At 32.6% G+C, this 25,411-nt stretch overlaps 1 protein-coding gene across 1 annotated transcript in view; it reads right to left on the minus strand.

Moving 5' to 3' along the window:
* The window catches only part of LOC134696527 (bridge-like lipid transfer protein family member 1), an 80,568-nt gene that overhangs the window by 31,379 nt on the left and 23,778 nt on the right, over nt 1-25,411 (minus strand). Inside the window, exons 20-37 of the mRNA XM_063558366.1 lie at nt 25,167-25,278; nt 24,176-24,410; nt 22,267-23,402; nt 20,862-21,042; nt 17,862-20,103; nt 17,189-17,338; nt 16,154-16,247; nt 15,543-15,755; nt 14,679-14,874; nt 13,753-13,842; nt 12,882-12,905; nt 9,107-9,346; nt 6,444-6,566; nt 5,773-5,970; nt 4,027-4,110; nt 2,848-2,944; nt 1,762-1,835; nt 934-1,074 (exon numbers count right to left, since the gene is read on the minus strand). Of these exons, the coding sequence (XP_063414436.1) occupies nt 934-1,074; nt 1,762-1,835; nt 2,848-2,944; nt 4,027-4,110; nt 5,773-5,970; nt 6,444-6,566; nt 9,107-9,346; nt 12,882-12,905; nt 13,753-13,842; nt 14,679-14,874; nt 15,543-15,755; nt 16,154-16,247; nt 17,189-17,338; nt 17,862-20,103; nt 20,862-21,042; nt 22,267-23,402; nt 24,176-24,410; nt 25,167-25,278 (5,630 nt within the window). The remainder of the gene's footprint in view (nt 1-933; nt 1,075-1,761; nt 1,836-2,847; nt 2,945-4,026; nt 4,111-5,772; nt 5,971-6,443; nt 6,567-9,106; nt 9,347-12,881; nt 12,906-13,752; nt 13,843-14,678; nt 14,875-15,542; nt 15,756-16,153; nt 16,248-17,188; nt 17,339-17,861; nt 20,104-20,861; nt 21,043-22,266; nt 23,403-24,175; nt 24,411-25,166; nt 25,279-25,411) is intronic.

Below are 25,411 nucleotides of genomic sequence, written 5' to 3' on the forward strand. Positions count from 1 at the left end.
ACAAACTGAAGGCATGCTAACAAATGAACTCAATTTTGGATGAGGCCAACATTGGCTGTAATATTTTATACCAATTCTGCATGTTGAGAGTGGAAAAGGAGACCTAAAACTATATTGGCTATTGATCATTTAACCACTTGAGAGAATAATGCCTGGCTAGGAAGCATAAAGTATTTGCTCAGTTCCTACACATTAAAATTTAAGTACCTTTAGATGATTCTTCTGAATACCTTAGTTCTCTTCATGTTCAGCAATGATACTGATATTTATAAAAATAAAATTCATATAAAAATGCTGAATCTCCAAACATAAATTGTTCCAACTTATTCCTCGTTATTCCTTAGCATCTTTTTAACTTCAGCTAGTTTATCTGCATATGCACTTAGAGTTTAGACTTTTTAGAGTTTGCTTATTTGTAAGATGAACAATAAACAGTAATGATCTAAAGAAAATAGAGAAACAAAAACAAATTAACTGATTCTATAAACATTTGTGTGTTACCTGTTCCATGATAGACAAAGCTGACAATGACCATTGATAATCCTAAAATAGGTAGTAAGTAAAGGTTGTATGAGGTTATAGGTAAAAGGTAACGCTGAAATTTCTAAATTTTTACAAATAACAACAAGGATAAGAATCCTGTGTAGGCTTTAATAATACTGCAAGTGAAAGGTATTTTTATGTCTTTTTTGTTCAAGGACCATTATATTATCGACTTTGAACACTCTCTATAGGTACACATATTCCCATATCGTCTACTGTAACCTGTAGGTAAAGTGTACTGAAGGTAGAGGGAGCTGTGGTGTTATATGATTATATTACCTGACTTTGAACACTCTCTATAGGTACACATATTCCCATATCGTCTACTGTAACCTGTAGGTAAAGTGTACTGAAGGTAGAGGGAGCTGTGGTGTTATATGATTATATTACCTGACTTTGAACACTCTCTACAGGTACACATATTCCCATATCATCTACTGTAACCTGTAGGTAAAGTGTACTGAAGGTAGAGGGCGCTGTGGTGTTAAACTGTGGAATTCGACCAATGACCTGTCTTGTAGCTGTCTGGACCTGTAGATAAATAAATGTTATACTTCACATCAAATATGACATACATGACTACAGGAAGATGGTGGATTTCACCTTATTCCTTATTTCTTATATTTTTATTATTTTCTATTTATTTTTCAAGCAGTTTAAAATATATAAAGATATTCTTCGCCCTGTGCTTCACAAAACATCATACTAAAAGTTTTGATTGTTAGTATCTATTTTAGGTGTAGGATTTTCTATGAAAAACTAGGGCCAGATATATACAGAGCTTGTTGTTCGGTGTGAGCCAAGGCTCCGTGTTGAAGGCCGTACTTTTACCTATAATGGTTTAATTTTTAAATTGTTATTTGGATGGAGAGTTGTCTCATTGGCACTCACACCACATCTTCCTATATCTATCTATCTATTTGTAAGATTATGAATTTAATTCTTTCTATTATTTAAAACTATAATACTATAATAAAACTAAAAAGTATCAAACGGACACTTTTTTTAATTTTTTACAGGCTCTGTATAATATGGTTTTAAAGGCCAATATTACGTTGTATTAATAAAATGTATATAAACCTCAAAAGATTGCTAAAATCAGTTGTTAAATTATTGAAGTATGATTCCATATTTCTATAAAATGAATATAACATGAAACAAACGTTCAACCCCTCACTGCTGTCTAAAAGCATGCATCACAAGATAATGGTCACTTACTTCAGTATTCAAAGCCATTCTTTGTTCTGTCCAGTATTCATAGGCATTTTTGTAGTTTAACCATACAAGTACAGCTGCAATCAAATACATTTTCTCATGAATGACATACAATAATATAGGATTATCGCTATTTTGTGCATTTTTCCTTTGATCTTTTTTTGTGACAATTTTTCATATCATGCTATTCGCTTGAGATGGAAAATTATCGCTAGAAACTAAGAAGGCATGTGGGGTTGCTAACGAAATTGACATGAAATTGACGTCATAGGTAAATTAGCAATAAACAGATTATCATTGGTCATCTCAACTCGATTGTATTTCTCACTTTCGCCGTTCCGGCTCAAGCGAGAAAATCAATTTCGTTGAGATCATCAATGATAATCTATGATTATTCACTAATATTGACAATCCCTAGTATGAAATGTTGTTTTATCGATGACTACATTTTTCCAACACAAAATATTTAAGAGTTGATAAGGTATGACTACTTTTTCTGAAACCAAAATTTTAGAGATAGAAATTGTAATAGTTATATCCTATCATTGTGTTCAGTCTATCACAGGCTGATTCGTCAAAATACATCTTGTATTTATTATTGAGCTTTAAGAAGGACAAAAATGCAAGATTAATTATTGAAATCCCAGGAAAACTTGCATACAGAAATATGTACTATTAGATATCAGAATGTGACTTATTATTGCAATACTTACCCAGTAATATTATCCATATTTATAGATTATCATTGATCATCTCAATGAGATTGATATTCTAGCTTGAGCCAAGAAGAGAAAGCGAGAAAGGCAATCGAGTTGAGATGCAATGATAATCAGTTTATCGCTATTTTACGTATGACGACATTGTCAATTTCGTTAGCAATGCCACATGCCTGCTTAGTTTCTAGCGATATTTTTCTATCTTAAGCTTGTAGCATAATGTGAAAATTATCACAAAAAAAGATCAAAGGAAAAATACACAAAATAGCAACAATAATAAATACCTCACAGTAATTTCTGAATTTACAGATGTAATATATAGTCTTATGATCTTCACAGAAAACAAATAATTCATTCAAAACAAGTGTGTTACCTTTGTCAAATGCTAAAGGTTGAATAAGTATAATAGGTCTGGTTAGTGTAATCAATAGAGCTTCTTGGTCTGCAGATACTCCTGGTATCATCTCATCCTGGAAATATACAACCACAAATTAATTCTCTGGTTAATATACAGCTGTCAAATAATTTTATGGATCATAAATGACACATAAAATACAAATTATATCTCCTAATAGTATACAGCCAGGGATAGAATTTTAGCTTTTTTGTGTACTGGCCCGCTGGACCAGTGGACTGAAAAACTCTGCTGGTCCGGCTCCAAATCTACTGGTCCAGCTCCGATTCTACTGGTCCTGCAAAAATGACATTAATTTGACAAACACTAATATAAATGACAAATGTTTAATTTTATTTTGATGCTTTCATTCACATAACATTGCATAAGTTAGTCAGTAACAAAGGAATAGTCTTTATTCATAAGCAAGTACAGAATCCAATCTGAAATTTGACGATCCAGTTACGAAAATACATTTCCTATCTAGGTCTGTCACTGCAAATTTTTCACAAATTGTACAGTTTATTAAATTCCGATCTACTATATATTGCAACCATTCACGATCTTTTTTCCCATGATTTTTGGTATTTGCGTTTCCTTTTGTCACTTTCATATTCTTTATTTCGATCTTCCTTTTGATTTTTAGTTATCTTATTTTTTTTGTCCTTCGGTTTAACTCCTTGGGAAAATTTCCATATTTTATATTGTTGTAAAGGACGCTCACCCGAGATATTAATTAACTTGATCAATTGTAATACCCCCAGTACCGTGTAATTGATTTCACAGGTAAATTGTTTTGTAACCAAAGTGATTTTTATCGACAAATTTCTACTGGTCCGCCGGACCACCAGCTGACAAAATCTACTGGTCAGATGCAAATTTTACTAGTCCCGGACTACCGGACTAGCGCTAATTTCGACCCCTGTATACAGCACATATTTCTATATTTGATATAAAACTTACAACAGTTTTTCCAAAATCTAAATGGTGACTGTTTTGAAACAAACAATGTTCCATCTTAGAAAACATGTATTTTTCTCTCTCTTGTCATTTTTTGTCAAGTATTATTATAGAACACATTTGTTAAATGCTGAATAATTGCATTTTTCTTGTCAAATGAATTTGACTTCTTGTAATAAATACATATAGAATATTTACCTGAAGAGCATTTCTAATTGCTATTTTTGTCTTGAAAAATGCCATGGTTTGGAACTCAGGTTCGGCTTCTTCAAATAAAGCATTCTGAAATAAGTCAGAAATAATATCATCTAGCATGTACATTTATTTCTTGTCTCATATAATTACTTACGGATGTACTTAGGTGAGGTTAGGTGAAAATTGATAAATAAAGAAGTTAAAATTGATACTATAAGCTGGTAGAGAATCAATTAAGGATAAAAATAAGCTAAAAATACTGATAGGTCATGGACCTCATTTTCAAGATATTTGAGATTTAAAATATGGTGGGAAAAGGCTGACTCGGACTTTTACCTTATAATAGCATTGGTATTATTAGGTCTAAAAACAAGAGAAAGAAAATTAAGAATCTTCTAAAATTTGGGTAAATGACATTTCATGAGCTATTGAGTCTTATATGAAAAAATAAATGGGTGTTATGGGGCAAAATATTTTACATTGTATTGTATGTAAAAACACCAAGGAGTCTGAACATTTGACACAAATTTCAAAACCTCACCTAAGTACATCCTTAAATGATACTGTTGACTTTTCAACATTTTTTGTAAACCACTTACCGAAACCATTTTCATACAGTAAGCTTATTTCACTGATCTATAATGCATAAACAATAAAAGTTTACATGTTTATCTCATTGTGCAAGAAGATCACAACTCTAAATAGATTCATCTTGCTTATGGTAATGGTTGTATAACTTGATCAAGTATTCTGCAAAGTTTCAAAAGGATTGAAAAATTACCATGAATTTGGTCAACACAAATAGAGAGAACTTAATTTTTTATAATTATGACTTTCATTTGATTTGGTGTTGGTTTTTGTGCTGCACACATATTTGATGAGTCAAGTTTTTTTAAATTTATGTTGTTTTGTGCTGTTGCAGGTTAGTGGAGGGTTGAACACTCACAAACATGTATAACTTAGCCACATTCTATATGTGCCTGTCTAATGTCAGGAGCCTATAATCCAGTGATTGATGACATTGGTTGACATTGCTTGCCGTCTGACATATTTGTTTTTCCTTTTAAGTTTTGTTATAAATTGTTTCACATTAAATCATGTTTGGGATTTTTACAACAGATTTCACAGTATGGGTTTTACTCATTGTTGAATGCTGTACAGTGCCATATAGTTGCTTTAATATGCTTCTTCTGGACTCTGTTATGACTCATGGTAGATGACTCATTTGGGACAATATCCCTAATGCGCCTTGAAATGAGGAACTCAAAAGTCATGTGTAAACGAAAAATCTCTGTGAAGTAATATTTGACACATTTCTATAATAAAAAAATGACTGAGCTGAACCATTTGTGTTAATTTAGAAAGTAGGGGAACACAGAATAAATGTGTAAAAACTATGTAGCTATTAAATGTGTTCAAAGTATTAAATTTTCGCAGCACGTATTGTGTTAAAAATGGGATTTTTTACCATGAGGAGCCACATCGCAAAAGGATACACAGGGTTTGCTAATTTATAGAAAAATGAATCACACTTCATACCCCGAAAATTTAACCACATATGTAAAAATGTCTCAGCTTCGAAACAAGCCATCATACATATACAAGTTTACAATATGGGCTGAGCAACTGAAGAAAACGTTATCATTACCGCCTATGGAGAAGCAATTACGCATATTGCCCCATTTGTAATTGTACCACTTATCTTTATTTCATATTCAATTTAGTGGCTACAACCATCTTTTGATCTACCTTCAGTAGTTGTCCAAGGGCTACATTAAGATCCACCTGAGCCTTGATAAACATTTTCTGGTTGTTAGAAGAGGTAGGTATACTAGGACTGTCTTCACTCTTGGCCATCTGTACTCTGTTAGAGATCTCTAGATCAACGGACCCTGTCTCCAGTCTGACTGCACTTGATGTAGGTGTCGTAGCTGTTATCTGTATACCCTGTTAATGTAAACAGATGTAAGATTAACTGAACTGATACATGTCAGTACCAAATCAGGATTATGTTGTCAGATCATTTGTACTGATATTTTCTGTTCAAATGACATCTTGGATTTTTTTTACAAAGGTGTAGAGATAAATGGAACTAAAACTGTAGAAATCATTTGGGAATAAAATTTCAATAAACCCTAAAAAATTTAAATAGTTTTTTTTATTATAGGTGAGCATGTTTCATTATACAGTAAGAAACATGATGCAATTGATAAAAAAATGATAGTAAAAAAAAAACTTAGTTACTTATAAAATATAAGTGATAAGTATTTGTAAGAATTATCTTCTAACAAACCAAAAACAAGTCAGTCATTGATAAAAATCATTAAGATTGAAGCATGCATGTATTACATTTAATATATTCACATACGAAAACCTTGTTATCTATAATACTAGCCTTGCATCTATAAAACTAAACATACCTTAAATCTGAAGAGTAAGGAATATAAGACTGGTTGTGATGTAGGGTCAGGTTCTATTTCATCTACCCATAATGGTACTGGCTGATCAGATCCTGAAACCTTCTGTACCAACTCATTAACTTCCTGAAACAAACAAACAAACACTGCTCAAACTGTCTTCTTACAAGAAACAATTCTGCTCAAACTGTCTTCTTACAAGAAACAAATTCTGCTCAAACTGTCTTCTTAAAAGAAATAAATTCTGCTCAAACTGTCTTCTTACAAGAAACAAATTCTGCTCAATCTGTCTTCTTACAAGAAGAAACAAATTCTGCTCAAACTGTCTTCTTACAAGAAAAAAATTCTGATCAATCTGTCTTCTTACAAGAAACAAATTCTGCCCAATCTGTCTTCTTACAAGAAACAAATTCTGCTCAATCTGTCTTCTTGCAAGAAGAAACAAATTCTGCTCAAATTGTCTTCTTACAAGAAACAAATTCTGCTCAATCTGTCTTCTTACAAGAAGAAACAAATTCTGCTCAAAATGTCTTCTCACAAGAAACCAATTCTGCTCAAACTGTCTTCTTACAAGAAACAAATTCTGCTCAAACTGTCTTCTTACAAGAAGAAATAAATTCTGCTCAAAATGTCTTCTCACAAGAAACAAATTCTGCTTAAACTTTTACAAGAGGAAACCATTTCATATAGACTGCAAGCTCTGTTGCTCATGAAATTCATAGAGGACCCCTCTCCCTATCTTTATGAAAATCAAAGCATCATCTTAAAGGTCTATTTTTGTAAATTCACAATATAAATAGACTATTACATGTTTAATTTCTGGACACCCTCAATATACCAGATGGTTCCTAGCTAGAAGATCTGGTGTTGATATAATACTTAAGGATGCTTATGTAAATTGTTGTACAGTGACCTCTAATTGTGCACATTATTATACTTATTTAATTGTTTTACTAATAATGTTTTAACGTTAAAATACAAAAATCTGACACCACAATGAAAAATTGAATGTTGTATTTGTCAAAAGTTCAAGCGGCCGGGTCATCCGGGATTATTGATAAGGTGTATTGGATAGGAACAGAATGTAACCCATGCAACAAGTCACCACCAGAGCTGTCAGACATTTTGCAAAGAATCTGTAAGAGAGCTGTGAGAAGTGCAAACACAAGAGACAGATAGATTCCACAACTGCAACAAGTGTATCAACAGTTGAATTTTAATTATATAAATGCTTAGCAAGCCTCATGCTTTAAATATTAAAATTCAACTGTCTCAAGTGGAGAAATATCGTTATACATGATCGCGAGTTACAGTGGTGGAATCTGTTTCTCTTATTATTTTCATCCTTCCTTTCAAAGATTTGAGGAAAGTTGTGTACTTTTGATGTGATGTCATAAGGCATTGTTGCCTTTTTTTTATGATGTCAAAATAAGAAAATTCAGAAGAAAACAAGACAAGAGGCTGTCACAACGACAGCAAACCGGATTTATTAGCATTTATTTGTGTCCTGGCAATATCACAAGAACCATTACTGATGACTGGTGAAAGTGAAAATTGTCAATATCAAATTTGACCTCTATTTTGTCATCAGTATCAACATATTAAAATTTGAAAAAGCTTAGATTGAATGGTTCGTGAGTAAATGCAACAACGTGAATGGAAACACCATTTTACGATCTTTCAAGAACCATAACTCCTGTACGGTAAAAGTCAAAATCGTCATTATTGAACTTGACCTCTATTTTGTCATCAGTAACAACATATTAAAATTTGAAAAGCTTTGGTTGAATGGTTCATGAGAAAATGCACAGACAAAACTGGAAACACCATTTTTCAATCTTTCAAGAACCATAACTACTGAACGGTAAAAGTCAAAATCATCATTATTAAACTTGACCTCTATTTTGCCATCAGTAACAACATATTAGAATTTGAAAAGCTTTGGTTGAATGGTTCATGAGAAAATGCACGGACACAACTGGAAACACCATTTTTCAATCTTTCAAGAACCATAACTACTGAACGGTAAAAGTCAAAATCATCATTATTAAACTTGACCTCTATTTTGTCATCAGTAACAACATATTAGAATTTGAAAAGCTTTGGTTGAATGGTTCATGAGAAAATGCACGGACACAACTGGAAACACCATTTTTCAATCTTTCAAGAACCATAACTCCTGAACGGTAAAAGTCAAAATCGTCATTATTGAACTTGACCTCCATTTTGTCACCAGTAACAACATATTAAAATTTGGGAAGCTTTGGTAGAACAGTTCATGCGTAAATGCACGGACAAGACTGAAAACGCCATTTTTCAATCTTTCAAGAACCATAACTCCTGAACCGTAAAAGTCAAAATCGCCATTATTGAACTTGACCTTCATTTAGTTGTCAGTAACAACATATTAAAAATTTTAAAAGCTTTGGTTAAACGGTTCATGAGTTAATGCACGGACAACATTTGATTCCCGCCCGCCCGCATCCCCAATTCAATAACCGACATTTTTGTAACAAAAATCCGGTTAAAAATTTAACGTCAAAAACAAATTTCAACCAATCATTTGCTTAGAACAGATTTTTCACTGGTGAGGAGAAATATTTTTCTCACACCGGTTCAGGAAATGTGAAAATAGCACAAAAAATAGAAAAACAGCTATTCCATACCTTCATGAAAACCTTCTGTACAAATACCAGATGATTAAGTAGATCAGTGGACAGACTGTGTTCTAACATTCCTACTTCAGCTACACCATTTAGATAACTTCCCTCCCTCCATACCAAACCATCCGTCAACGACTCACTAGTACCCGTGTTAGAGGTGTAACTACGATAGTCAGCATACATATGGATGGGTGGTAAGTCTATACTAGCTGATGATGGTATTGAAGTCTCTGTTGTCATTACCTGAAAGTAACAGTATAAAATTATCAGTCATTGTAAGCGTAAGAACATTTGTTCAATCAAGGCGTTGCATATGCCAAAAATTCTTCAGGCAACAAGTGGGATAAGGCAAGTTTTGTTATTATATATATAGATAAATATAAATATTTATTAGAATAATAAAGGATGTACAGATCTAAGACCTACAGGTACAGATATTTTTCTTTTATTCATCAGAAGTCAGCTGTAATATAAAACCATGTGTAAAAAATCATATTAAACATAATTCCAGTGCATCTATTAAATAAGAACTTTTTTCAATTTGCATAATTAAACAACTTTCATAAGAAACACAAGGGTTATTTTGATATATTCAGATGAGAAATTACAATGCTGGATGGCATAATATTTTTTGTCAAAAGATAATGATTCACAAGAAAATTATAATAAAAGCATGTGAAACAAGTGAAACTGCGAGCTACTGCTCACTGATGATATCCCCGCCGCAAGTGGATAATATTAATAGTGTAAAAATATGCAAGTGTTCAGTAAACAGGAAGTTGTTGAGTGATGAATCTGAAAACGCATCACACAGTATAGCTGACTTATATAAATCCTGAAACCAAATTTCAGAAATCCTTGTATTGTAGTTCCTGAGAAAAATGTGACGAAAATTTTCAACTTGGCTATCATGTGTAAAATCATACAAGTGTTCGGTAAACAGGAAGTTGTCAAGTGATCAATCTGAAAACGCATCACACGGTATAGCTGACTTAGATAAACCCTGAAACCAAATTTCAGAAATCCTTGTATTGTAGTTCCTGGGAAAAATGCGACGAAAAATATTCATGGGACATACGGACTGATGGACAGACGGACTGACGGACGGACGGACGGACGGCCTGAGGGACGGACTGACTGACAGACAGAGGTAAAATAGTATACCCCTCTTTTTTAAAGCGGGGGTATAATCATGAATTGCATCATTTGCCTTTACAAAAAAATTTAAATATTTTAAGGGCTGTTGCATAAAATCATACATAGAACCAGTGGAGGCAGGTAGGTGACAAATACCTTGTTTTTTTCAATGAAAATGTAATTAAAATTCTAAAATTGTCTCTAGGAGGTCCTATTTTAACTATTTATAATATTGCTACCATGTATGCTTTGATGGATCAGTCCTTAGAAAATTCATACACAAAAGTAGATAATAAAACACTGCTTTATTGAGCTCTAAAGTCATGAATTAATTTTATTGATTAAAAATCCCATGTTGATACCTCTTGTTTAGGCCTTTTTTTTTTAATTAGTTGGTTTACGGATCCGCCGACCCGATTTTGTTTAAAAGTGAAATAAAATTAAAATTTTGATTTCGTGTTGTTTTTTATTCCGCCGACCCGATTTTTCGAGTGCTGTGAATAAAAAAATCCGAGGCGTTCCAAAACGTTTTGTCTGTGTCAATAAAGCGTTTGTAGTGAACGGCGTATTTTGAAAAGCTTCAACGAGGGAGGACCATGGAGTCTGACGGCTTCATCTACTTTCAGTTGAATATTAACTTTGATGGTCAACGTACTGAGAGCACTTTTATCAAATGCAAACCTAAGCAAACAATCGGCGATGCCATATTCGACAATATGGCTGATGAAAATGTTGCCATTGTCAAGGTACAAACAGTTTCGCCACCAAACAAAACTAGGCAAGCTACCTGCTGTCAGAAATGCTATGAAGGTTCATGGGAAGAGGAAAAACTAAAGAACTATCTGCAGTTACCTGTTGAAAATAAAACATTGATCTCAACTTTTTATTTCTTTGCCACCATTTCCACTTTTCAGCGAACGGGATTCATGCATAATTTAGATGCTAACAAATTTCTTGTCTGTACAAAATATGTGTTTTAGTCAAACTTTGGTACATTGCTATTTCTTCATCAGCATGATAGGATCATGAACACAGTTGATTATCAAACATTTCATAAATCAAAGAAATTTGTTTATGTCAAGTATATTGTCCTCATAAGATTTTTGGGTCAAACATGCACATATATTCATACGTGAAGACCACGTGCACCTTAAATGTGATGGTATTGTTTCACCTGGAGAGTGAGAGATCTTGGGTTTGAACCTTGACCCGGTCAAATCAAAGACTTAAAAATTGGTATCTGCTGCTTCTTCGCCAAGCACGCTGCAATTGCAATTATTAAAGGAGTCAGAATAATGTGTTTGGGTAAGGTAACATATCTTTGGGGGAACTGTTACCTTGTGAGCTAGCACATTTAAATTCTGGCTCAGTGTGTCAGTTTAGCATTTCATTTCTCATTATCATATTCTCATCCTAATTATGCATCTGATTAGCCACTAGACATTAAACAACAATTGACCATCCATCCATCAAATGCAAAGCATATCAAGATAAGAGCTAAACTATTTCTCCTCCTCAACCCCTGTAATGTCATGAATGAACAGCATTTTTTTTTTTTTTTTCCCTCCGACTCAAATTTTTCAGAACAGTTATACGTGAACAAAAAAAAAATCTAAGATTGCTATTTTATTTTTATTTTTTTTACCTCCTCCGACCCTAACCTTTGACACTAGTTGTCCGTAAACCAACTAATTAAAAAAAAAAGGCCTTATCTGATTCACCACTGAAGAAATTGAAGAATAATTGTGTATTCATGAGCAAGCCTGCCAATATAAGAGCAAAGAAGAGAAAGAAATATTGTGTGCATCTTCTAATGATTGAAAAGGGAATATATGTATAAAAATGCAGATTTTACAATGTATATATGATGATCTTTCATAATATTCAGAAAATTTACAATATGCAAGTATGATTAATTAGCATGTTTTAAATCGAAATTGCATATCTATTACATGTATAAGAAATGTGAAAAACATTATTAATAGTACTTGCCAAACTTAAATAGAATTTGCAAATCAAAGCCTAGGATCTGAAAGTTTCATAAAAAAATCATTCAAATGTGCATTATTTTCTTGCATCTGGTCAGTACAATTTGAATTTTACTAAGGTTTATTTAGACATTTAAAAATAAACTTATGTAAAACAGCTTGCTTCAGGTTATGTTAACATATACTGTGGATTCAATTGATTGGTGGGAACCAACTTTTGTGGATTTTTAACCGAAATTTATATTTTCAAGGATATTTGGTATAATGGTTTCGTGGAAATTGGTATACAAACCTATAAAATGATTATGCTTTGTTGAACATTTTAATATGTGGTTCATGTTTACCAATGAAATGATAATGTTTACCAATGAAATGATAATCCATGAAAAGTTTTGTATCACATAAATAATGAATTCACAGTATTTAAGTTAAACACAGCAATTTAATTGCAAAACCTGATATTTTTTTAACAGATCTTTGAGGGAAAACCTGACCATTAGCAAGAAATAAGTTTCCATTTGTATAATTTCATTTGTAAGAGATTAGTATGATGTTTAATGGAATGATAGATTGTGTATTTGCATCAATTCATAATTTTGACTGTGTAATATAAGGACCATTCTCTTAAATAGATATAAAGTTCAATAATCTACCTTCCCAAACTTTCTCTTCAGTTGCTGTATTGAATTAAACTTCAATAATAAATATCAAAATAATTTTCTTACCTCAGAAGTTGATACAATGCAACCATACATTCAACAATTTACAATAAGCTATAATGTTGGTGTATGAAAAATGTTTTGACTATCTTTAAAGTCTGATCTTCAGCTTATTGAAGTCACATTTTGTTTGAAAGTAATCATTTATTGGAGCAAACATTCTACTATACATTTAATCAATAAGATTTAATTATGTTTCAGCACATAACAGTAATTTGTATTTCCTCAGCTATCAAAGGGCCATAATTCAATAAAGATAAAAGTGACACCACCAAAATTCAAACTTGATTTGTGTAAAATCAGAAAATTAAAAATTGTATTTTACTTTTGTGAGAACAACAGGGGAACACAAAATGTTTTCAATTACCCAAGAAATACTTCAATATAATAATCATGTGGCAAATAAGCAAAGTAAATCATTACTTTTAAAAAAAATAACTTCTAATTAAAAATATGCTCAAATACATATTACTTTCAATTACTTTAAAATTGTAATTTATTACATGTTATAACAATTACATTCTTAATAACCCTAGTTCAGGAGACATAAATTAGCTATATTGGACTACTAAGGATGATACACTTTCAAAGGACTCTAAAGCTTAATCAAATAAACTATTTTCTGACAACATTCAACTTCAAAAAGTAAGAAGTAAATTAAACTATCGAGTATTACTAAATGTTTATTAAAAAAATTATCAAATAATCTAAAATCTAAGCTGACTCATGAATTACTAAAAACAAAATAATTTGTATTTCGTCAGCCAAAGTTTATAACCAATAGGAAATGTGATGTTTATATTACCTTGGATTTAAAACTAAGAGCATGACTCGGTAGATCCAGTGTGAAATGAGCTTTCTTCCCTGCTATACCACTAACAGTAATGGAATTTGTCTGCAAAATAACAAAATATTTTTATATAATTGTATAAATAATGTATTTATTTATACAATTATACAAAGTATGTTGTTCCCTATTGGAATTTTAAAAACAAGGAAAATATTTTTATGATGTTCTGGAGAAACAAAAATATTTAAGTTTAAAACTACTGTTCTCACATAAAACAGAATGACAGGTCTACCTTTTGTAGGGGAGTTGATATGTCCCTTGTATTGTTTTTTTTTTCTTCACATGTGCTATAGAATATTTTGTTTAATGATATGAGAAAAAATTAAGGTTAGCGTTTTACAAACTCTTGGATCAGCAATTGGATTGGTAGAAAATTCCTATCATGATATATCTGTTTTTAAAACTACATCAAATCTTAACAGAGATGGCAATGTTTATCATTTGAAACTTTAAAAAAAAAATATTTTAATTTCAAATTCTCTTTCACTATCAAGAAGTTAATAAAAAAAATTCTGCATAATAAAGCACACAAAAACTCAAGTGTCCATTGGAAAGGTTTAAAAGGCAATCTATTTTGGAGCAAAAACAATGGAACATAGTTTAAAACATAGATTTAAAAAAAAGTTAATTTTGCAATACTTTATTTTGCATTTAACCCTTTTTAGTTCACTTCATCACTATTAATTTTTGCAATTTTCTAATTAACTTGTTGTGGTTTAATAAGAAATGATCACGGACGATTTATATTTCGTTATTTTTCTTCTTACAAAATAAGTTGGTTTACAACAATTTCTTTGTGCAAATACCAGGCTATACTATATGAATGAAAAATACTGAACAATAATCAAATGATAAATATAAATCCTTGATATTTCCTTTACCTTGTATTGTGCCTTTAATGAAGGTAGCAAAGATGCACCAACAGTAATACCCTGTAATATAGCCTTAATATGAATGTGTAAGAAAGTCGGTTTGTTGGTCGACTCTCTCTTGACTGGTTTAGTTGTGCTTTTCTGTTTCTCTGTTTTTTGTTGGTTTTCAGGAATACCACTTTCATACATGGTTTCTAACACACGACTGAAAAATATCAAAATGTATGTTTATTCAAAATCATGTTTAAAAAAAATATATTACAAACTGTTATGAAAAATTTCTACTACTGCCTGTGATGTGATTAAAATATGCATCCTTAATTTAATTGTTTGTTAATGTTTTAACGCCACTTTTGAGAGCCAATTTTGAGCTATTATATGGCCACCAGTTTATATTGGTGGAGGAAGCTGGAGTGCCTGGAGAAAACCATGAGCTTCAATAGGAAAAATGACAATCCTAGTCAATTAAGATTGAAGTGAGTGCACCTTCACAAGCGGGGTTCAAAATCACAACTTCAGTGTTGACTGGTTAGTTATCACAGTAGTAAAACTACTAAGACCACTTGGCCACTGAAGCCTTGCATCCTAAAAGGCTTTGCGGGAATTTCTCGCTACATTGAAGACCTGTTGGTGACCTTCTGCTATTATTTTTTCTATGGTCAGGTTGTTGTCTCTTTGACACATTCACCATTTCCATTCTCAATTTTATTCTTTTAATATGATCTGCAGTCATAAGATGGAAAAGGATTAACTTTTAAATTTCTTTTCTGAAGTATAATAGATAAATAAAATCACTGTAATAATACAAAATGGTACTACATGGGTCATTTGAATCATGCACTGAACCATAAAATCGTTGATGTAAATACTTGCCCTGCTCTAGACATTGGTCTTCTAAATTCCTGGAGAGTGGTAGACAGTTCCCTAGAACTCCTAGTGACCATACCATGTAATACTACAGGATGTTGAGGTATGTCTACATGTATGGCCCCTATAGATACCATGGCAGAGTTATGTTCCTTTGCCCTCCTCAGAATGGTGGTATGTAATCCAAGAGATCGGTCTATTCTTACTGTCACCACTGTCCTGAAACGTAAAAAGATTTAAATGATCAAATTGTGTATGCAAAAATAAAATATGCAACATTTTTTTTAATTTTGTTTAGAAAGTAAAAGTAAAGGCAGTATTTGATTTTACTCCAAAGCAAAAACAACTTATTATTTAATAACAGGATATTGCCATTTAGATGCAAAAGGGTGGAGCTGTGATAAACAGACTTATCATTCTCATGCTAGTCTTTGTAGCAAAAATTAATTATTTAAAACTTTTACAAGGACTGTTCCAATGATAAAAGGAAGTAAATACACACTATCAAGTGTGTTCAAGGACAAGTTGTTGGCATACAGTTAAATAAACAGACTTATGGAACAAACCAAATAACCACCAAACATCAGATAAAACAAAAACTGAGATCCCATACTTACTTAATATCAGGTGGTAGACCTTCCAGTAAAACTATATTGGTGTTTCCTATGTGAGCTGTTACTGAAGACTCTGATGATTTCCTGTGTAGAAAACCTACAAAACAAACATTTTGTTGATCAGTTATACACTACTAAAACTGATTAGAAATGTTTAATATAAAAGATGCATATTGAAAGGATATAAAATTGAGAATGGAAATGGGGTATGTATCAAAGAGACAACAACCGACCATAGAAAAAACAACAGCAGAAGGTCACCAACAGGTCTTCAATGTAACGATAAATTCCCAAACCCAGAGGCGTCCTTCAGCTGGCCCCTAAACAAATATATACTAGTTCAGTGATAATGAACGCCATACTAATTTCCAAATTGTACACAAGAAACTAAAATTAAAATAATACAAGACTAACAAAGACCAGAGGCTCCTGACTTGGGACAGGCGCAAAAATTAATTTATCATGCATTAAAGAGCATTCTTATATTTCTCTAATAACATTTTCTCTAAGATAGATTTGAACAATTCAAGAGTCTTGTTGATTTTACTGCATTTCTCCTTCTGATTTTACTTTTAATCTCTGACCTGGATTTTTATCTTTGTATTATCAATCCACCTTATTGACAACAGGAGCAGGCCAGTCACATTTTCAATTTCTATCATAAAATGTTAATTCATTCAAAAGTGGTTAAGCAAGTGAAAAAAATATAAAATAAACCTGAGAACATGATAGATAATTTCATTTTTTTTTGTCTAATGCTTTATTTTTAACATGCCTCATCAAATATTGACATTATAGAGTCTGAGATTTTACATGGTTTCTAATGATACTAAAATTAAGAATTGAAGTCTACATGCCTTTTTTAGCATATGGAACAGCAACCAACCAATTCAACACAGTAAATCAACCTTCCAACACAACAAATAAAGACATTTATGGCTTAAGAATGTTAGGAAATATTTGAGATAATGCTGTGGTAAAAAGTTCAACAACCTTTGATTTTTCTTGATTCTAAACAAACTGTGAAAATCCTCAAACCTTTTGCTTTTTCTTTGTATGATCCACTAGCATGTACACTTTTCATTTCAGCTTCCAGTTTAAGACCACTTAGCAATGCCTGCATTCTGACCCTCTCTACTTTAGCAATACCAAACACAACCAAGGTTATACTCTCTCCAACATAAATACCTAGTAAATACAAATCATCAAATAATATGAATATGTATTAGTTAAACTAAATTTATGCAAATGTGTTAAATCTTGAGTGTTGAATGTTTTTTAATCTTTGTTCTTTTAATTCAAATATCTTTTTTGTACTGAGAAGGAAAACTGCTCAATGAATGTTGCCTAAAAAGCAACAGGGTGCCAGTCAAGAATTTAAACCCCTACAAACATACCCGTAGGGCTTGGGGGTTGAAAACAAATAATGACTGTTTAAAGTCAACGTTCTGTTCGAATTGTGACTGCTAAAGTCGAGTTTTTGAGGCCAAATAACCCCCCTTTGGAAATTCCTGGCAAGGGCCTGACAAAGTTATATTGAATTTAAGTCTGTATTTGCTTATCCTCCTCTAAGCACACCGCAGTGAGAAATAAGACCAATAACTACAAAAGAAACAAAAAAATAACACAATGGACATTAATCTTCCTTTAATCAATCAAGCTGAATTTGGCATGTGGAGATAGGAAGTTACTAGTTTATGATTTTACTTACTTTGTCTAAAACTGGTTCTACTGAATGCAGGATAAGGGGGCTTTTTACTGGTACCCTCCCCAGTTCCTCCAATCTCCTTCTCTTCAATGTCATTTATATCCTGTTTAGATTTATTTTTCAATTTTGTACCTCCTGACAGAGTGCCAGTATTCCCTGCAACAGGCTCTCTAGACCCTCCAACGCGTTCTCTGGACCCACCCTCTGGTTCCTCAACTATTACTGGTAGCAGTTTAGCAACAGTAGGTCTGCGTCCAAGTATTGTCTTAGTTTCTGGCATTGTTGAATACAATTCTAACAGATGATATAAAGTTCTCCAGCATTTAGGAGTAGATTCTTTTATTTCGTCCACTATTGTTTTTTCAGCCACGATCGGCGAGGATGTGTCTTCCATATCAATTGTTACAGAATCACTGTAATTTAATGACTGTGGTGGTGTCAACATTTCAGATGACTTGCTTTGTACATTAGGGATCGGTATAGGGTCTGACTTGGACGTCTTCTTAGTTTGAAAAATATTTGTCCTCTTTAAAGATAATGTCATATGTTTTTCAGGCCTTTTCTGTTCAGGTCTTTGAAAGTTTAAAATAGGAAGACAAGCCAATGCTGATGTCTTTCTATGAGAAGGTGGAATTTCAATAGTGATTTGGCCTGGACCAGACTCACTTGAGGAAGTAGAATCCTTCATTTTAGACAGATTTTCAACAGATGGAGGACTAGCTAGTCCTGAATGAGAAATATCAGAATGTTGAGTATCTGCACTTGATGTGGAGCCTTTAGAATCCTGTTTCCTGTGTGTTTTAACCCATTCCAGATTTGAATGACTGTGTTTGAGCTCTTTCTTTGTGTCTTTGATATTGTCCGCCATTGTAACAAATTGATGGACAAGTCTCAACAGGGGCATATCAACATGCTGAGTCACTGAATCACAGTTCATCATGAAATTAACTTGTAACGTTGTTGGTTTCGCTTCTAGTTTATGCATGGCAAAGTTAAGCGGAGGCTTCCCATTGTTTTTATCCTCACTACTTCCAGATTCTTTATTCTCAAAATCGACTACATCTTTCATAGCAATATGAGCTAGGAAACCTTCACATAAAAATGCAGGCACAGCATTGAAATCAATCAATTTTCTTTTCTTTGATTTTTCTTTTCTTCTATGATATCTCTCAGAACTAACAATCTGAATCTTTATAGTTTCAAGCTGCCCTTGCAAGGAAAGACTCCCGCCAAATTTCTTCATCATTGCAGTTGGGCGAACACCTTCCACATGTAATCCTATGCTCTGAAGGAAAGGTTTGAACAAACTTCTAGCATCCGCCAGCTGCATAATAGACGTTGCTTTAGAGAATTGTTCATCACTCAAATCTAGGCGGCTGTCATCCTGACTCCAAGCACTACCAAAAGCACCTAGAAGAGAATCCTGTCTTTTGAATAAATGTGAGTCATCAAAATCAAATTCTTCTTGCTTTGCCATCCATTGATATAAATCTTGTGTTTTGTCAACATTGGCATTGTTTTTCAAAATTGATTTAGAAAACTCTGTTTTCATTGGAGTTGCTGGTGGAGTCATGTCACTTTTGTCCATACTTGTCAAACTAGCAGCCGCTGAGTGAAAACTATAATTACTGTCATTTCGATGAAGTGATTGGTGAGGGGCTAATAGCGGGTTTGGAGTAGCACTACTTCCTGTCACCTGTCTATCTGGAGATTCATTGGCTCCAGAGTTTTGAGATAGTCCTCCTTGTAAATAGGATTTTAATTTTTTGTATTGTACAGATGGCATTGAAGATGACCCTTCATGGTCTTTCTTTCCTCTGACATGAAAACTTGAAATTGACCCAGATTTATGTATTGACCCGTCATCTCCTGTCAATAATGATACTCTTTCATCTACAACATCAAAATTTTCCTCGCTCATGTTATCCCCACATTCATCGTCATCACTGTTTTCATCGTCACCTAAAGGCAAGGCAAATTTAACTGTGTACGGACGTACAGTTTTCTGAGATTTGAAATCCATTTCTGACAGCTGTGGCATATACAATACATTTTTCCACTGTCGTGTCAACGCTAGTATTCCTTTCTGTATTGTTATTAATTGAGGGAGTGTATCAGCTTGAACAGCTCTCTCTACAGGTTTGGTGCCCACTTTATACAGGTACTTTCTGAGAACTGTGAATAGCTGACATGATGGTTCTTCTACTAGTATTCTGGCTAATGGAGTCATTTTGTAGTACTTGCTCTGAAAAGATATAAAAATACATTTTAGACTGAAAATGTACTTGTGAAAAATATAAAGACATATGACATGGCAAAATTTTATTGAAAGTAAAGTTTTATGACAAAATTTTAATAAATATTTGTTTTCTTCTTTACACTTGAGAGTAATTATTATTTTCACAATTCCAGACTTATTCCACATAAAACAACACATCAAAAAGCATTTGTTGCTGTGTTAGTTTTTTGTTTTTCGTTCATTATTATTTTGTACATGAATTACTTATCTTGTATGAAATTATTTTTACAGTTGTAATTTTGGGGTCTTCAATAGCAGACTATGTGGTACTGGATTTGCTCATTGTTTAATGCCTTGCAGTGACCTATAGTTGATGCTTTCTGTTTCAATTGGTATATTGTGGACAGTTGATGACTCATTGGCAATCTAACCACATCTTTTTATTTATTTAGATGCAAAGACAAAGAAATGACTTGACTAAATTTAATAACTGAATACAACTAAATAATATTGAAAACCGGTGGGGTCATAGCAAACTGGATACATACAAAGTTTGGACTGTATCAAGATAATGTGGACATGACAATATTTGATTGGAAATTTATACTACAATTGAAGTTAAACAACATAACATAAATAATCAAAACATTATTCCGGTCAAATTTTGCTCACATTGACTCTGTACTTGAATTAGAGTTTATGAAAATGTGACCTTGGTATGGACTTATGGTCCAATACAGATATTTTTACTTTACTTAACGAACCTTGCTAGGAAAGTGGACACTGGATTCCTCCAGACCATCTGTCATAATACAGGCCATAACAGAACTAGTACGATGTGTTAGAGTTAACATCATATGTTTGACAGAACATATCAGCCTGTCCAATGGGTTCATCCAGGCATTGATAGCTGGTGTACCTGTACTTAGCAGATTCCAATCATGTCTGAAATCAATTTAAAGCAGAATTTAATAGATTTTCTCACAAATGTTGTTCTACAAATCATAACTTTTTTAGCACCAATTATGTAGAATATTTTTTTAGAGGATTTCATTTTGTTTTTACGATTTTGTTCATATAAAGAACATTATTTTTGTTCATAACATGTAATTCTGTTGAGGGCTGTTCCAGTAGGTATTATGGCATCCCCAGAAAAGACATTTTTTTAATCTACATACCGTATTTGGGCATGTATAGTCCGCACTTTTTTACCTTAAATATGTAGTTTGTACAAGGGGTGCGGACTATACACAACTATAGACGGTTTTCGAAATTTATTAAAAAAAAAATTTTTTTTTTTTTTTTTTTTTTTTAATTTCGTTTTTTCTGCATTAACAATGTATATTGGAGACGTTTATTGTATTTACTTCATTTAATTCTTATTCTTTACTCTTTTTAACTTTTCTTTTCAAAATTGATTATTAAAAGTAAAGGTGTGACATCCTGCATAGGTAATCAAGAGAGGTAATTAAGGATTAAGTATGGGTGTGTAGCAATTAAATAATGATGTCAAGTTTTGACAGGTGATAAATATTATAATCCCAGGCAATAAAACAACATGATCAATGAAAAGATTATATAAGATTAAATAGTTTTAAAATTTTGATTACTGCTAATTAATTTAGATAAATGTTTGATCTCTTTTTTCTTTTGTTCCATAATATTCAAATTATTTCTGTTATATGATATATCAGCTTGGACATACTTAGACAAATGTTGATTTTAAAATGAATCTCTTGATTAATAACTACTTATATAATATTATTAAATATTAACTACCTGATGAAAAGTTCTACCATTTCATTTTTTTATGAAATAAATAAAACATATAATTATTTTTTTTTATAAAATACATTGAAAATAGCTCTCTTTCAATGGATTTTTACAGTGAACTAGACTTTTACAATAATTTTTTTTTTTTTTTTTTTTTTTACAAAACTTTTTTTCTCGATTTTAAGGGGATGTAAAGGGGGTGCGGACTATACATAAATGCGTACTATACACGGCCGAATACGGTAGTATTTTCTGGAACAGTCCTAATGAAATCTTTTGGTTTTTAATGAGTTGTTAGGTTGCTGTCTCATTGATATATACCACACTTTTCCTTTTATTCGTATATAGTATGTCCCAAATAATAGCAATATTAAAAGATATTAGATAATTTCTTACTTTGTGAAATCAACTTTCCTCTTGATAGAAATTGGCGGTGGTGCAGCAAAGTTAAACCAAATTGTCTTTATTTCTAGCATTCCACTAGAAGCATCCCCCTTAAGAGCCTCATATTCTGTAAAAGACATTAACGATGAGGAACTTGAGGGTAGAGATACCCTGGAGTCCCAGGAATGTACTGAATCACTGTCTTTCTTATTTCCTCTACTATGTTTACTGGATGACATATTTGGCTCTTCTTCGGATTTCCCTAATTCACGTTCTAATTCTAATCTAGTCGATGTCTGAATGTTTGATAACTTTTTCGCCACTTTTTCCATTTTTTGTGTAAACTGTTCATCAACATTTTCAGAAAATCCTAATCTCCTAACAGCTTTGACGTCAATATTTTCTAAACCACATTCAAACATTATGAATCCTAAAGCAGATTTTCCAGATTTAAAACTGTGTTCTCTACTTGGAACCTTTCTAGATTTTCCATCATATGGTGAACCATCAAGAGATTCTTCATCAATACTACTTTGTCGAAACAATTTAGGTAAAGTTCCGCCATGACTGTCGGTATCTCTACTTGCCTGGCGACTCATACTTCTACGACTTTCTCTACTTGAATTTCTACGTACAGCTTTAGGTGAAGGAGTAGAGGTTGACGGCCTCTCCACCCTTTGCCTAGGGGAAGCTGGAAATACAAATGCTAAAGGTTTACTAAGTTCCTTGTCAAATTCAAACAAGACCTTAGACTTGTGATCTGGTATAGCTGTTAACAACACTTGATCAGAGTAATTACTATTTTTCAGCAATCTCTGTAACTGAATGTGAACTCTAGAAATATGAAGTGTCCCTACATCTTCCTCTCGACAAACTTCCGTTACGAGATCTTCTTGAGACTTATCAAAGTTACTGGAATCCATTCTTTTCACTTTCTGTTTCTTTGGTGAAGTCTTTATAGGAACACCACCAGGAATAGGTTTCTCCTGCATGGTTTTAACAGAATGGCTGTTCGATAATAACTGACAATTGATATTGTCAAAACATACAGCTAACAGTGAAAAACAAGTCAAATCACGGATACTTTCCATAGCAGAGAAAGCTATCACTTCCTCAACCATTCCTGACTGTAGAACACATATGTTAATCTGCAATAAATAAACATTAAATTAGTGTGGCGTTCATTATCAATGAACTAGTATATATTTGTTAAGGGGCCAGCTGAAAGACGCCTCCGGGTGCAGGAATTTCTCGCTACATTGAAGACCTGTTGGTGACCTTCTGCTGTTTTTTTGTTTTTTTTCTATGGTCGGGTTGTTGTCTCTTTGACACATTCTTCATTTCCATTATCAATTTTATTAAGTAAGATATGCAAATGAGAGAGAAGGGTTTCATAGCTACTTAGCATAACACACAACTAGCAAGACGAAATTATGTACTGTATGTTTTTTAGATGTTGGCCCATAACATTGAACACTATATATTATAAAATACATACAACTTATAGAAATATGAACCTAAGAATAGATGTGTTATGTCCAGCAGCAAGTATTATTTGAATATTGAGAATGAGAATGTGTTTATGTGATATAAATCTGAATAATGTTTTGTACTTTAAACAAACTATGCTGAATTTTAAGCACTAATTCAGTCATAAGTTAAACAAGTCATCTCATCTTGACACATTTATTAAACTTGTAGCTGAAGCCTCTTTCCTCCTACACTTAAATGCTGCATGCTTATTGAAGAAATAAGAAAGCTGAATTTTAAAGTCTAAAGTTTGACTTGCAAAAACGAGTCAACCAGTGACCTGAGAGAATACAAGGATGCTACAATGAGTCCATAAATGGGTGTGGTCCCAGGATGGTCAGATACCTGGGTCTCTGAAAGATGAAACATACCCCATTTTGAACATACCAACCTTTGACAATGTAAACAGAGCCTGTATACTCTTTGTTTTCATTTCCCCACTGCTACGTCTACTCTCAGTACTAAACTGTCTCTCTGGCATTTTAGTAACCTCACTATCAGACTTCTCTTTCACTTTCTTCAGTCGATTCTGTCTTTTCAAGCTATCTACACATTGGCTGTGTAAGCTGTCTATTATAGAAGATGGGTGAAGGGCAGTCAGTGTTGGAATCACCGCTTCTGTGTATCTTTGTCAAGAATAAAATGGTAAAATATTATTTATAAGCACTATTTGGCTAACAATGATTAACATGAATCTTTATAAATTGAATTATAAGCCAAAACAAATGTTGGCAACATAAACATGATGATAAACATTCAGTTAATAAATATTGCAAGAACAAAGTTTAGCACTCACTATAAATTCCATGAAATTGTGTAGCCTTTCAGACTAAAATACTATATAATGGGATCGACAAAATTAAAATAAGATCCCAGGTACTAGTTGTTCTATAAAAGGTCTTCAAATGAAATGTATGGGAAAAAATTTCGGTTGTTGTTTATTGTCCTTAGGGAAGACATCAAAAGTTCAATGTAGGATAAAAAACTTAATTCACATAGTTTTTTCACTGACTACCCCCCCTCCCCCCTTCTTAACGTAATTTGGAAAAAATTGGTTGACCAATACGGATATATCCCCTCATCCCCAAACTATTTGATTTCAGTTTTTTTATCCTACACGGATCTTTTGATGTCGTCCCTTACTTTCTTTATCTAAAATAAAATTATCTTCTACTATATTTTTTTAGAAAAATAAGTGAGCTAGAAATTTACACTTTTATATTTGTTTTCAAGTTTAGTTGTTTGGTGGTGCCTTCGTAACCAGAAGCAAATATCACATATATAATTTTAGCAACAACAGGGAAGATAATCGATAATTATTTTTTGTTGATCATCTCTATATCAATTAAATCCTTATAACTTATAACTCATTTAGTTCATACCTTTGAAAAGACTCCAGAAACAATGGTGTTAACATAACATTCATAGAACCTCTGACTTTAACCACTGCAGTGGTAATAGATGCATTTTCAGGTAAACTGTTGTCTGGATCTTCTATAAACATGAAAAAAACGTTAAAAAAACATGAAGAGTAAATTATAACTTATTTTTTATGTAATCAATTTTAATATTTTGTATCACTAAGATTGTATGAACTAGTTATGCAATGAGTTTAATGAGTGTTCCA

This window comes from Mytilus trossulus, chromosome 14, assembly GCF_036588685.1.
Source record: "Mytilus trossulus isolate FHL-02 chromosome 14, PNRI_Mtr1.1.1.hap1, whole genome shotgun sequence".
NCBI lineage: Eukaryota > Metazoa > Mollusca > Bivalvia > Mytilida > Mytilidae > Mytilus > Mytilus trossulus.